The 15,880-nt window shown below is 40.8% G+C and overlaps 1 protein-coding gene across 3 annotated transcripts; it reads left to right on the top strand.

Annotated features, from left to right (window-relative positions):
* ptchd1 (patched domain containing 1) lies at positions 1 to 13,092 on the top strand. Of its 3 annotated transcripts, none has more exons than XM_043227141.1 (4): positions 1 to 547; positions 1,313 to 1,787; positions 4,158 to 4,821; positions 8,573 to 13,092. In XM_043227141.1, exons 2-4 carry the CDS (start codon positions 1,440 to 1,442, stop codon positions 10,222 to 10,224), a joined length of 2,664 nt encoding a protein of 887 aa, XP_043083076.1. In that variant the 5' UTR covers positions 1 to 547; positions 1,313 to 1,439; the 3' UTR covers positions 10,225 to 13,092. The 3 variants fall into 3 exon arrangements, with proteins under 3 accessions (XP_043083076.1, XP_043083075.1, XP_043083073.1); XM_043227140.1 differs by having other exon boundaries at positions 1,310 to 1,787; XM_043227138.1 differs by lacking the exon at positions 1 to 547 and having other exon boundaries at positions 799 to 1,787.
* The last annotated feature ends 2,788 nt before the right edge of the window (positions 13,093 to 15,880 follow it).

Below are 15,880 nucleotides of genomic sequence, written 5' to 3'. Positions count from 1 at the left end.
TACCGGCCGGCTCTTCGGGAAACTGGAACTTATGAATCAGCTCCGTAACTGAGCAATTAAGTGCCGCATCGCGTTCGTTTGTGAATATTTTGTTGTGGAGCTGCCTTGCGCAGTAAACGAACGCCTTAACTCGGTGCGGAAATGCACACAAGTGGCCGAGCTGGAGCTGCACGGAGCCCCCACGCATTCTGCACCGCGGGTCGGTGGTGGAGATTCGTGTTTTCAGATTGGTAACAACGGATAGCGGTCGTGCTGGGCGCGGTGCGGGACTAACATGGATCAATGACACGCACCTCATAGATAATGGAATATACAAAACTGTATTTGCGCATTTGAAACTGTTTGTAAGTGCACGACCAGGTCACTGTTAGAAATACACCGATGCGTGCTGGATTCATCCTTTCTAAGACGCCGTGGGGATATTCAGAGAGAAAAGTGGTTCGTTTCTATTACGAGAAACGAGCATATAATTCCTGGCACTCGGATCAACGACGCATTTATGGAAATTGGGTCTCTCAGATGGCATGAAACTGCAAAGACGTGACTGGTAATAATTCAGAATCATCTTCCTTTCCCTGACGAAAAAAACACACACAGTTTAAACCAGACAGTTTGCCACTTTACAGCTCGTCGTGCCGGTTTAGCGGTTTCTCTCTATAAATATACCTGTCACTCCCTTAAAAAGTGACCACAATTGCCCGGGGTGCGAATTATGGGGTGGGGAGGAGGGTGTCGATGCTGACTCCAAAATTAAGGCTTGAACCCCAAAGGAAGTCAAAACAAATGATTCGAGGGTTCTTAAAAGTATGTATTTTTACACAAGCGTATATTTCGAACGAAGTTTCAGTTAAAGTTAGATTACAAATTAGTCAGGATTGTGCTAAAATACACGCTCGTGGATGGAAATAGCGTTATTCCGAGAAGATAACCATAGCAACGCTTCGCTACTCGTGCGCTTTCGCTTCTCGGTGCGCGACGGTACGTCGATAGATCCTAATAGTTTCATTATTTATGACTTCATCATAGATTCGCATACCACAAAGCCTTTCAGCCTACTGTTTAAAACGTTAGCTAACTCTACAAGAGACACCAATACTGTTTGGTTTACGCGAATCGAAGCTCAACCGGCTGCGCCCCAACATCACTGACAACGCTCAAAGAAAAGTCGTCCCTTTTAAAGTCTCTGAATAATGTGATTTGCCACATGCAAACAACCGCCCAACGCCGCAGCGCTTCGAATGCATTTTCATCCTGTCTTGTTTCTTCAAAGTAAAGTAAATGCGGTACTAACAACATGTCTCTGACCCAGAAGGACCTGATGAGATTCAACGCAACGCTTCATCATTTCAGTGATCCAGCTGCGTGGGTTGAACACTGATGCTCCGGATCTCTGATGCTGATGCTGGTTCATCGCCCTTGCGCTGTTGCTGCATTCTAGGATGTTGCGACAAGTGTTGCACGAAGGGCTCAGGACGTCATTCCACAAACTGGGCCACTTTGTCGCCAATCACCCGGTGTTTTTCGCCTCCGCGCCCGTGCTGATCTCCATCCTGCTGGGCGCAAGCTTCAGCAGATACCGCATAGAGGAAAACGTGGAGTACCTGTTAGCCCCCAAACACAGCCTGGCGAAGATCGAGGGGAACTTGGTGGATAGTTTGTTCCCCGTAAACCGATCCAAACACACCCTCTACTCGGATTTGCAAACACCCGGGAGATATGGCCGGGTCATCGTGACTTCGCGCAGGGGAAGCGTGCTAGATCCTCACCACGTTAACTCGGTCCTAAAGGTGAGCGACCTTTTGCTTGAGTTTTTCAAACGTTTACAATGTTGCAAAAGTGTTGTCAGGACTCCATGAAAGAATATTTTGTAGCTACTCCAGCTTTTTAGTCTTTCGTGTTTTAGAGGTAAAATAATAATTTAGTATATGCGTTTATTCGGCTAAACAAACGTGTTTACGCAATGTCAGTATCTAATTCAGTTTTTATACTCAAGCCGTTCCTTGATTTTTCTTTCCGTTCATCAAAGTCAGGTCCAGGTTTAGCGTTTGTTTATTTTACAGATTTACGTGTGCCACATTATAAGCTTTTTAGATCATTTTCTTTGTTTGAAGTTGCTCCTATAGCTATAGAGGAAAAAGAAAATAAATCCAATACATTTAATGCGTGTATGCTATGAAAAATATTTATTTTTGTCAAAATTCTAGATCAATCAATATTTATGTAATGCATGTTAATTGAATGTTTTATCAGACAGTAGCCTGTAAGTGTGAAATTGATAGATAATTCTGTATGTTAACTAAATATCGTCTTGACGGTAGCCTCTTAAGTGAGATAATGATAGATAATTTTGCAATCCATAATCATGTATTTATTTATCTTGTTTATTTTTATTTTATTTATTTTGTCCCGGTACTCAGGTATCACTGGGATCTCTTACAACTGAACAAATGATATTAACTGGATTTCAGGGAAAGTTCTCTTCCCAACGTCTCTCCCCGGATTCTATATATGTGTGCATATATATATTAATATTAGAAAATTTTCACCCAGCGTGCTGGTCAGTGTTAGCTCGTGGCCTACTTTATCTTGCTGTAACACAGCTTCCCAATCCAACTCCAAAATTCACTCCCCCAGACACCACCAACATGAAATATAATACCGGCAACTTCTGCTTATACTGTACTTGCAAGAAATCTTAACTTCAGGCAAAAACTAAATCACTTCACCTCTTTTGGTGGAATGCAAATGAAATGGCTTCACATTTCATATTGACATTTTGCAAGCATAGACACTTTATTATTAAATGCAAAGTGCTCACTTCATGTGCGTTTAGACTCATCCTTTCTAACTGGAAACATTCATTTCAATTTTCCTAAGCTAACTGAACTAAGCCTGAGCTGTGAGCAGCAACCACATCTTAAGAACTTTTTAATATTCACAATGCATTGTATAATCCAGAAATAGAACAACAGGTCTTGGTATAACCTTGTTCACTGTACCGCAGACCACCTTTGGGAATGAGGTTAGCGCTCCTCTGCCGAGCCACGATTTGATAGAGCCGAATGCAGTGTGACAATTGCATATTCTGAGATCTGATCTGTTTCTGAAAGAAGAAAAAAAAAATCACGGTTCAAGGGACTTGAGGTGATTATATTCCGTGTAGCATAAATAGTTTTTTCTATGTCAATTGTTTCCAATGCATAAAGAGCAGAGAGCCCGTTTGGAGCGCCCGTCGAGGTCAGAGACTGTGGGCATGCAGATGTCATGCTTTAGTCTCCAACTGAGGGTTAATTATCAAGCTTGAGCAATTAGAGGTCTGATTGGTGTGTGTCTGACATTTCTTTGCTGCTCGAGGAGGCCGGAGGAGCATTGGAGGAGGCAGCCTCCCCCGGTGATCTGAGTCTGACACAGTCTAATCAGTCTGACATTAACAACGCAGAGAAACTGACCTCAGAGGACAATCAATCCTCCTCTCACATGGATTGCCTTGGAAGAAAGTCGAAAAGTTTTTCTTTGATGTTGTGTTTGTGTTTTTAAACAGGAAGTAAAACTGTTGGCAAACTATTCCTGCAGCGGCACGCTTTCTTTGTTGCCTGGCAACAAGATAGTTGCAGCTTAATGCAATGAAATGTTGACAATCATATTTTGAAGTTCTACTTCTACTTGAGTTTGAATTCATGAACGCTTGAATTTATTGGTTGCAAGAACATATAATACGCTACCATTCAAAAGTTTGAGGTCAGTGCATTTAACCCGTTCTTCTTTTAAAAGAGGAAATTCATGCTTTTATATAAAGTTTTATTAAATAGAACAAGACAAAGGGCAAAGATGTTTGAAAATGTTCTATTTTAGTTAAATGCTGTTCTTTTGAATGTTCTACTCCTGAAAAATTCCTGAAAAAAGTTTCAAGGTTTCCACAAAAATAATAAGCAGCATAACAGTTTTCAACACTGATAAAAACAAGCTTTCATGAGCACAAAATCAGCATATCAGAGTGGTTATTTAGCTTTGCCTCAAAAGTTCTCAAAATGAAAAAGTAGTTCTATTTTTAGTAATATGGTAGTGTATATCCTTTCACTGACTAAATCAAAATTTGAATTTACCTGTACATAATTAGTAAAATCTTTATTTTTTTGTTTCTGTTTTTCCACCCCAAGCTACACAACACAATCTCTCAGATCCAGGTTCCTATGCTGGGATTCAACTACACCTTTGCCCACCTCTGCCTGTTGGATGACAGCAAGAGCTGCATCGTGGATGACATCCTGCGGGTCCTGGAGGAGATGAGATCAGCGCGGGCATCCAACCGTTCAGTACCCCCTCTGCATTACCCTATCACCAAACTCAAGGATGGGCGGGAGGCCTACATTGGACACCAACTGGGTGGAGTCCTGGCAAGCGGAGGGAGAGACGGGGTGCGTTCTGCTCGAGCCCTTCAACTGACATACTACCTGCAAGCGGCCAGCCCGCTGAACGAAGTGGTGGCGGCCACCTGGGAGCTGCTGTTCTGCAAGGAGTTGGAGAACTTTGGAAAGGCTCATCCAGAGCTTAGCCTATACCCCTTCACTTCCTCTTCTCTTCAGAGGGACTTTCAAAGGACCAGTCGGGTATCAGAACGGCCGCTGCTCTTTAGCCTGGCTGTGTGCCTCTCGCTGGCCATGCTGTGCTGCTCAATGCGAGACTGTGTGCGTACAAAGCCTTGGCTGGGTCTTCTGGCTCTGGTGACCGTCAGCCTCGCTACACTCACCTCTGCAGGCATTTTTAACCTCACAGGAGGGAAATACAATTCAACATACCTGGGCATCCCGTTTGTCATGTTAGGTGAGATTTATTCATCTTTTCTGTCCTCCTATGATGTGCAATACTGTTCAAATGTTTGTTTGTTTGTTTTTTAATTAAACAAAAAAAAAAGATTTTGTGAACTATTCACATTTTTTTGCGTTTTTTCCAGCGATGCAGAAAAGCACATTTTTAGGAGCTAGCTGGAGTCTTCTGATCCTCAGTTTATATGGATTTGTACAAATGACCTAGACCAGTGTCAGTTTTGACAGCAAATTTTAATTTAGTTTTAGTCATATTTAGTAATTATTTTTAGTTTTAGTCTAAATATCATCTGATTTTAGTCGACTAAATCTACTGTAAGTTTAGTCAGTTAAAATCGAATGGGTTTAGTTACAGTGTAATGCATTTATTAAGCATTTTCATAAAATTTCTAAATTTATTATGTTGATTTAACTGTGACACACAACATGCCAACATGCTAAGAGTTTCAGTCAAGAGCAGTCAGTGATTTTACTTTTGTTTTTTGATTAATGTCAGTTATATTACAATAGCATCTAATTAAGGCTCTTTACGGATGCATTGTACTGATACATGTTCACTTTTACGTTAACTTAATATGAAATAGACTCTGTTTATCTGAATGGTTGACAAAACAGACAGTTTGACATCATTTTGTGCGTAATTCTCCTTTCACTCCCTGTAACTCGCACGCTGTGTGAGACGCGCTCTCTGAGTGTGCACATGCTTCAGTGTCTGCGCTCAGAAACCGGACTAAATTGAGTTCTCTCTTGCATCGTCAAATTTATCCATATGCATGCTCTTCTCTTACTCCCACGTACTGAAATTTGTTTTTAAGGTTATGTCGTGCAGCAGTTGTATGTTAGCTTATGTCCTGCAGGATATATCAAAAGTTTATGATATGTTGGAATGTAAGTTACGCATCTAACCTCCGAACCACGCAGCAGACTGTTTCTAAATTAATCTTATCCCAAATCGTCCCTCCCTAACATTTTCATCTTGTTTTTATTCGTTGACGAAAATGTCAATTTTGTCATTTAAAATTAGTTTTTTATTTATAAACAATACATACAAATTGGTTGACCGAAACATTTCTTTTTATTTTCAATGCAAAAAACAATTGTGGGGTTCGATATTTTTGTGGAAACAGTTTTTTAGGATTCTTTAATGAACAGAACGTCTAAAAGAGCAGCATTTATCTAAAACAATTTTTTTTTATTTGTCACTTTTGATCAATTCAATGCATCTTTGATGGAAAAACTGAATCCAAACTTTTGAATAGTATATGTATTATGCCAGTGATTCGTACTATTTTCTCTCTAATCACTAGCCTCTATTGCTGTTTGCATATTCGTTCTGTTCTTTTGATCTTCCATTAACATACTGTGACTGCTTGTATTTTAAAGGACTGTCAGGTTAAACGAGTACGCCTTTTTGACTGGCCGGAAAGCTCTGCACTGCACTTTTGTCAAGGTGTATCATTAAAAATGAAACACTCCACATCAAAGGAATTCCTGATAGAGCTCAACAGACAGCCTTTAGAGGATTTCCACCCCCTTCTTTTGTCTTCTGTCCGTGAGCCATTCTGGGTGAATCAACTGTGCTTGTGAAACAGATTCACACGAGCAGATTTCTTGCGACTAATTACCAACACGCACACATGCATCCTGACAGATCACATCCATCTCGCTCGCTCTCGTTGGCCATCTCTTACACACAGCAATTAGTGCCACGAGTGGGAGGAGGCTTCTGTTGAGAAAATAACAGGCTGGGGCGAAAGACAGAGAAATGAGAAAAAAAAAATGGAAAAGAAAAACGAGGGCTTGGGTAAAAAAGACAAGAAGGCTTGGACATGATGCTTTTACATTGACCCCTGTCCCACCCACTCCACAAAATTACTATAGCATTTCTATCTCAAGAAGACTGACATCTGTGTCCTTCTTACAATGCTTCTACAGTTCAATCCCAACCTTGGCAATTGTGCCACTCAGCGTCAGCAATCTCAGAATTCTCCCTACTGGTTTTCAATCGCAGCCCAAGTGACAGCATCTCCTTGCAGAGCTCTCCTACAGAGAACTTTCTTAGTGTAAAAAACAGAACTTGCCAGAGTCACCCAGTGTCACGGCATATCAATGTCATTCATTCGGGTTGAATGGGGTTCAGAGAAAAACAGCGATATAAGTACAACACAACAGATGTCTGACAAAACAATAGGCCTTATCTCTGTAGGCCACCGGCCTTTTATTTAAAACAAATTCCATTACAAGGACATTAGCTGTCAGCTGGGATCATCTGACAGTCCTCTGATGATAATGGAAAGATGGAAGGGAGAGATTTCATAGGCCATAATTGCTTAGATTAATGTCATGTTTATGAAGAGAAAAAGACTGCACTGCATCTTGGGAGATGTTCAGCCGATAAAGGACTTGCATGCTAATCAGTCTATGTGTGTTACATTAGTATTCTATTCTTTATTTGGTTGAGATGAATGAAAATAAAATACTCGATTTAATTAGTAAAATAGAAAACATTTATCGTTGAGGCAGAGAACGAAGACAAAAGTGTGAGAAAACAACATGAGAATAAAATTACAGTCTCCCTCTCACTTTGTTTGTCTTGCTCGCAGAGCTTGATTGTTTAGTTTAGCAACAATCTCCTATTACTACCCATTAGTTTAATTTGAGACCCTAAGCTTTGCTGAAAATCAGAACGCTTGAGTCCAATCGTGAAGCCCACAACCTCAGGCCAGTGCTGTCTGGTGACTCTGCTAGCTATTGTGCCGGGCACACATCCCAGGTCTGTGTGAGAGGCAGTACTGGCGATAGCAGACCGAGGGAACCTCCGTCATGAATGATGAGTCACTGATGCCGTGGCAACCCTGTAGGTGAGAGCCATCTGCTCACTCTGCCTGCATGAGCGGGCGAAGTATAAAGCTTGAGATGAAAAAAGACCAAGAGAATGTGAAAGCATGAGTTAAACGTGTAAATGTATGTTATAGGGTAAGAGTGTTAGCTTCATCATGATGATTTGGACCCCAGATCCCTTTATGTCAACTTCTAAAAGTAGGCTGACCCAGTTTGCCTAATGTCTTGGGCTTCTGTGCTTCTATAAAGTCCCAAGGCTACAGGGGCTGTCAGCCTTCCTCACATCCGTAAGGCTTTCTTCTTTCATCAGATCAATTTAACATGACATGTGGCTATCGTATGCGAGTGTGACTGAGATTTATTTAGCTACAAATTCATCAGCTGTGAAGATGGTGGAAAAGAGAGTGGGCTATAGTTAGATCTTGCTCTGTAAATAGAGCTGGTGATGGCCAGGAGGCTTCTTTGGCTTTGCTTTCAAGACTGAATCCTTTCTTTATTTTGATTGATTTTCCAGTAAATTGCACTGGTGAAGAGCTATAAATTAGGAATGGTGTTTTCTATAGGTTACAGTATGTATAGACTAAATTAAATTGGATTAGGATTAGATTTCATTGATGGATTTATAAATGTTGCAATGCATGCTAAACACTTATTTTTGACTTAGCTTTGTCAGAAAAAAGCAGTGCCAGAGCCATAGAAAGAGAGCATCTGTTTTTCCCTCACATTCATTGTTGCGATGCAGCTGCAGAGTGACTGTCTCGTCTCTGTTTTGTTCAATTATTTACGTCTCCTCTTTTCCCAGCAGCCATTTATGTCACTAGAAAGAGCCGCCTGCCAAAATCATTCCAAGCATTCCAATTCACATTTATAAATCACTGAAAGATATTTTCTCTGTTCATCTCTTCCAGGTCATGGCTTGTTTGGCACATTTGAGATGCTGTCGTCTTGGCGTCGGACCCGTGAGGACCAGCATGTGAAGGAGAGGGTTGCTGCTGTGTTCTCTGACTGTATGCTGCCCTTCACAGCAAGCACGGCATTGCACGTGGTCACCTTCGGCATCGGGGCCAGTCCATTCACAAACATTGAGGCCGTGCGTCTATTTTGTCGAAACGCCTGTATCTCAGTCCTCTTCAACTACCTCTACATCCTCACCTTCTACGGCTCCAACCTGGTGTTTGCCGGCTACCTGGAAAACAACTACCGTCACAGTCTTTTCTGCAGGCGTGTTCCAAAACCTGAATTGCTGCAGCAGAAACCGGCATGGTACCGTTTTCTCATGTACACTCATTACAACGAGGAGGCAACAGAAGCAGGACCACTGCGTGCTTACGAGAGTCACCTACTGGTAGCCTTTATGAAGCGGTACTACTGTGACTGGATCACCAACACCTATGTCAAACCATTTGTGGTTCTGTTCTACTTGGTTTATGTTTCCTTTGCCCTTATGGGCTACCTTCAGGTCAGTGAAGGGTCAGATCTTAGTAATGTGGTTGCCACTGAAACAAGCACTATAGCATACACCCGTGCACAGCAGCGGTATTTCAGCAGCTACAGCCCCGTGATTGGCTTCTACATCTATGAGTCCATTGAGTACTGGAACATGAGCGTGCAAGAGGACCTACTGGAATACACCAAAGGCTTTGAACGCATCTCCTGGTTCGAGAGTTACCTCAACTACCTTCACGGGCTGAACATCACCACTAGTCTGTCACGCAGCAACTTCACCGAGCGCTTGCGGTCTGGCTTTTTGCGCCTACCCAGATACGTGCATTTCTCAGACGATATCATCTTTGCCAAACGTGCAGATGGGGAATTTGATGTGGTAGCCTCGCGTATGTTTCTAGTGGCCAAGACAACAGAAAACAAAAGAGAGGAGATGTCTATCCTTCTGGACACACTAAGGAAGTTGTCGCTGACCTCCAGGGTGAAGTTCATCATCTTCAATCCATCCTTTGTGTATATGGACCGTTATGCTTCATCTGTTGGAGCACCCCTGAAAAACTCTTGCATCGCTGCTCTCTTTCTGCTTTTCTTTTCCACCTTCTTGGCAGCTGACCCACTGGTAAATGCCTGGTTGACTGTGACAGTAGCCTCTGTTGAGTTCGGGCTGGTGGGTTTCATGACCCTGTGGCGGGTAGAGTTGGACTGCGTGTCAGTGCTGTGTCTGATCTATGGCGTGAACTATGCTGTAGACTCCAGCGCTCCGCTGGTGTCTGCATTCGCCCTGGGCCGGGAATCCACCCGTACACGCTGGGTGAAACTGGCTCTAGAGCGACATGGAGTTCCTGCCCTTCAGAGCTACTTGTGTTATGGGGCTGCTCTGCTCCCTCTCGCGGCCGTGCCCTCAAATCTCACACGCACGCTCTTCAGGTGCCTGTTTCTCACCGCCATCATCACCGCCTTCCACTGTTTGGCCATTCTCCCCGTCCTGCTTACCTTCTTGCCTCCCTCCAAGAAAAAACGGAGGGAGAGAAAGAATGCTGCTGAAAACCGTGAGGAAATTGAGTGTGTGGAGATGGTGGACAGCACACGTGTGGTTGATCAGATTACCACTGTCTGACCACATGCCCAAAAGAGAGGTAGTCTGGAGGATGTAAAAGAGAGAAAACAACAAAACACCCCCAAGGGGTGGCAGAAGGAGACCTGAGATATGAGGGTTAGCCTTTGTGCAGCTGGGCTTCCAGTTCCCGTACTTGAAAGCATCTAGATGATCCTTTATGGGTGTTCTTTAGTATGAGGCCACATTTTAAACAAGGCTTTTGTTTTGATGGTAAAAGCAGATGAGTTGAGGTTGTGCCATTAACAATGGTTGTATGGTTGTCAGGGTAAAAGCCCTATGCAGGTTTTGCTGCAGCTCAATGAGAGCGAGGAAGGCCACACTGCTGCACAGTTGCAGATAATCACAGCGGGGGGCTCCTCCAGTCTGCAGTATTACAGCAGCAGTAGAGCAGAAACAGTAACAAGCAATTGCTTTGACAAGGCGTAGATAGAGACTTACAATGTTTCTGATGCCCCAAGAACCATACTAAGACTTTCATGGGGCACTAAGCTAAAGACCAAGCAGCCATATTCATACCTGCTGATAGCCATGACTTTAATGCACCCAATGTTGTCTTCTCAGAGGTTAGATTTTTTGATCAGGGCCATGCATATGCCTTTTGGTATATGGTGGTATCAAAAATGAGTAGTGTTTGAAAAGTGTTTTCACTGACCATGGTGAAAGTCACCTCCCCCACCATGACCAATGTCTCAGAGGCATTTATGGCTTCCATAAAGGAATGTATAAGAGAAAAAAAAATGGGCGGGTGAAAGAAAAGGACAGAAGGGGGTGGGGATGCATCTGAGATATACACAGAAGCAAGACTCTGCTGACAGGTTGGTATGCTGTGCAATGCTTCCATGGTAACTCTGGTCACAGTTTAGTTGCATAGTGTATGTATAATTTCCTACCCTCTAATTTCAATAAGAGCATTGGTTACCAATTAAGTCGTGCTGCAGAGGGGAGTATAATCTATGAAGGATTTATCCCTGCTGCTTCTTGCTTATTTTGTTTGCATCTAAAAATGCTGAAAATCACCTTGTCACAGACAATGCTCTTCATCAATATGCATGAGCCAGAGTCCTTTCGTTTTCACCCTCCTTTGCCCTCTGTGTATGAGAGGTTCAAGAAAATATATATACGGAGACCTGGAGCAGAAAGAGAGCATGAGAAAGGAGCATCTGGCCAATCAATCCCACTTATTTTTCAAATTTTCATCAGTCCCAAAAGCAATTGATATCAAATCAATCATGAGGTAAAATAGCATCCCCTAAAGCTCAGACTCTTACTGTTTTTGTGCAGGGATTAGTGCTTTAAGGCATCAGGGGCGGGGGTTGGGGCATAGGGTTTTTTCCAGTCCCCTATCTCAAGCGCACATGTGGATTGTGACATTGATATTTATGATGACTGTGGCATTATAGAAAGGTTATGTTGCAGCTTGTGAAATACTGCTGAATGAATAGCTACGGATAATCATATCCAAGGAGAAGAAAGAAAAAAAAGACAGACATGCATATGATTGGACACATTTGCACACACACTTAATGTGGCAGCTGTAAAATAGGCTATTTTTTGGATCATTCCCCCAGTACTTGACTGATGGTCCTCACCAACTCCAATCTCCTCCTAAGTAGCATTTCCTAATCACTGCACAGCGTACGAGCATTGGGATGAGATATACACATCAAGATATACACCTATGCGGCTAATTAAATCAACCCATATATATTTACAATTGCCAGAGCCTCTCACAGCTGATCTTACTCATCTCGATGAAGTAGCCAGTACTCAATACTCCTTCCAGGATAGTGCTCTGAAAGATTCTCTCAACAATTTAATTAAAGCGTTCTAACATCTCTGAGTGATCTCAGACCAGCAAACCCAACTGCAGCTTTTACTGATCTCAGCTGGTGCTGATCTCAGTGAGGCACTCAGACAGCTCTGTCTGATCTCGGAACAGTGCTGTAAATACAGTTTTCACTGATCTGAAAAACATCCTTTTTGTTCAGCACTTTTTTGAAAGGCCCTATACTGAATTTAAAAAATATATAGTTTTCTTGTATAAAAACCTAAATTTAATTATGTTTGCCAATAGAGTAGGAAAAATAATCCTGTTTTCAGAGAACATATCTTATAAATGCCTTAACATTTAATGCAATTTTGGTTACATTTTTCTTTTTTGGCAACAAGATTAAGGACAAATTAGGACAAAAATTAAGAAAAAATAATCTTGTGCAGTGTAATAGTATTAGTTATGTCTAATCCATTTCTATCTATCTATTTATCTATCTATCTTATTTCATATATTTTCATATTCATATATATTTCATTTGGTTGGAATCAGCGTAGTTTTATGTGGGTAAAATGGTCCAGTTATGTCTTTGTACTTGACTGTACGCGTGTACCCTTTAAGAGAAATCTCATGGACCTAAAACGAACTTCATTTTATAAATGAAGCTTAAAAGTTCATGTTTATTACAATCTCTTATTTGTCCTCCCTGTCTGTCGAAATTGCTGGATTTGAACACTCAATGCAAAGCCCTTCACATATCTCTGCTTTCATAGAGATTCACTCAGGCTTACATCCTTTCGTTTGTACAACACCTCCACTATTTTATTCAGTCCAAATATGATTGCTGTGAAGCAGTATTGGCACAAGGCCCTTTGAAGATGTCAAAGCCAGTGGGAAGAATGAAGGGAAAAAAGTATATATTATACACCCACACTGGTTTGCACACACGCACACACACACACACACACACACACACACACACACAAATTTAGCTTAGAATTCATGCATTCTACCTGACTGATATGCCTCTGGAGATGATTGTTGTTTTTTATCTGTTTCTATGAATTTCAGAAGAATAAAAATAAAAAGAGGGTGAAACGAAAAGTGTTGCATCATTTATTCGTGTTATTACAGATACTTATTAAATTAAGCATTAACAGTAAATAAGAAAAAATTATTACGACTTTTTTCAGTTTTGAAGCATGCTGCCATCTAGTGGGCAGTGCCATTACATGACAGTGTTGTAGACATTGTTAATTGGTGGAAAAAGTGCATGAAATTAAGCATGAAGTACAATGCCATATATGAGCTTTAATAGTGTTACAGTATAACCAAAGGAACCAACACACAGGGAGAGCAAGTATGGAAACATAATTGGGAACGACTCCCACAGTGTGACATTACCAACAGCCTCTACACATCGAGAGCGCTCAAATTCTCAGAGGACTTCTTTAGCGTAGAGAGCTGTGAAAATTGCTAGGCTGTCATTACCATTAGTAAAGGGTTCATTAATATAGCAACAAGAGCCATATGAGCAATGGTGTATGCGCCCAAAAGCACAAGAATAGGGGAGTTTTCCCTTCTTTGAAACAGACATTACACAATGAGTATTGAATTTCACATGACATATTTCCTCCTGTCTAATGCCACTGGCAGTCACGCATATGCTGTGGCATTCCCAAACTCAGACCTGGTCGGCTGTGGGTGGGATCTGAGCAGCACCACGAAGACTGATCATGAGCAGAGATTACAGAAGAAGGGTGTAACTTCTCACTAAAGTAACCTAATACTGTTTTGTCCAGGTCAGCTTTTTGCTATACAATTCAGAAGAATTGCAACCACTGCTTTAATCAGATAAGAGAAACAGCCACCATATATTATAATAAGCTGGTTTTCCGTATAAAAAAGAAATGGTTACATGCAAATGAACTCAACTACAGAAAGGTTCAATAGACAAGAGGTGAAAAAAAAGAAGTGCATCAATACTCATTTTGATTCAGCATTTTTTCAGGTGTGATCCGTAACCATAGAAACTCGGTCTACTAAAAAGCTCATTTCCATCAGGAGGAAGTCATAAAAGACATTATTTAAAACTCACATTTATTTTTTAAAAATGATACTTCTCCTACTTACAGCTGGGTCCAAATTTAAACCTGAAAAAAAATGTGGCTTTTGAAAATATAAAATATAAATATTAACACAAGTAAATATATGTATTGTTATCTTTAACTAAAATGGTTAAAATTGTTTTCAGTAATTAAATTAATGTGAAATAAACTGAAAAAAATAAGTGTACAAAAAATTTCCTAACCCCAATACAAAAAAAGATGAAAAACAAACAATAATAATAATAAATAATAAAAACAACAAAAACAAACTAGACAGTTTAAACTTATAACATATAGTACTAATTTTACTTCACAACCTGACAAAAAGAAAGAGGAAAAGGGGATAAAGGGGCCCCAGGGATCCACACCCTGCATAATAGAAAAGATGATCTGCTGTAAGTGTAAGGGCCATTTTCACAGGTGTCTTTGTTTGTGTGTGTGTGTGTGTGTGTGTGTGTGAGAGAGAGAGAGAGAGCTACTACAGAGAGGCTAACAGGAGAGTTGAGGGGGAGAGAGAAGTTAAACCGGTCTGTGCTCCTCTGAACATCATTTTTCTGTCACTTTCACCCACCAAGCCATAAACACAATGTTTCCTTCATGTTCAAGTTCCTTTTTCTAACAACCCATATCACACACTACCAACATATACATTTGTAATTTTAAAGGACTAGTTCATCCAAAATTAAAGCTGTGTCATTATTTATTCATCCTCATGTTGTTAAAAAAAACTGTTTAACTTGATTCCATGGAATACAAAAATGCTGCTCTTTTCCATAAAATTAAATAAATGGTGACCAATGGCTGTAAAGCTTCAAAAATATCTAAAAGCGTTATGAATGGGATAGCAGGACTCACATTTCAAGTTTTCTGAAGCCATACAATAAATGTAAATATAGAACAGACAAAAACACATTGGACTCACTAGCCACATTTACATGAAACAAAATCATCTGCTATTATTGATACTTGAATCGGACTGAAAAGCCTTCTTGAAAGCACAGAAATCGATCCAGTGGAGCTCAGTCTGAATGAACCAGTCAGTCGAGGAGGTTAAATATTTATTAATAATTGCTAGAAGCTCTTCTAACATTTATGTCAGCTTTCTTTTTGAATATGTCATCAAGGCAAAATGACAATTAAAATATAAAACATAAAACTAACTGAACCTATAAAATAATATATGTTATAAAAATAAACTGAACCTTTGAATGGCTTCGATCCATTCAACTGGCGAATGTTATTGCATGTTATCATACCCACTGTGTCTCATAGCCTAATTTTATGACAACAAATTGTATTTTCTTAAAATAAAGCTGGCTTCAGAGGACTACAAATGTCAAACAGATAACTTCTTCTGCAAATGCCATTGTAGTCAACTTCTTTTTTGCCATATTTAGAGCTGTACGGCTCCTAGTCAACATTCGCTTTCATTGTATGTAAAAGAGCAGCGGGAACATTCTGCATAACATCCCCTTTTCTGTATGTCTCCAAAAGAATATCATTAAGATGAGAAAACAATGACAAAGTTTCTTTTTTTGGATGAACTCTTACTCGAACACAAACATTCTCCTGCTTAAAAAAAATACCTGTCTGCCTTTACATCTGACGCATTTCACATACTATTCAAAGGCACCTGCTAAGTCATGGAACATTTGAGCTGCCTTTGTGACGTTAGCACCGCTCTCAATAAGCAATCATGAAAACAGACAGGGTGTCTGACCCCTGAGAAAGAGCAAGAAGAACCCTGAAGGGCCGACACAAGGCATGCACAGATGGG

The sequence above is a fragment of the Puntigrus tetrazona genome, chromosome 24 (genome assembly GCF_018831695.1).
Source record: "Puntigrus tetrazona isolate hp1 chromosome 24, ASM1883169v1, whole genome shotgun sequence".
NCBI classification, from domain to species: domain Eukaryota; kingdom Metazoa; phylum Chordata; class Actinopteri; order Cypriniformes; family Cyprinidae; genus Puntigrus; species Puntigrus tetrazona.
Note: the sequence above shows the minus strand (reverse complement) of the source record. Positions and strands in the feature narration are given on the sequence as shown.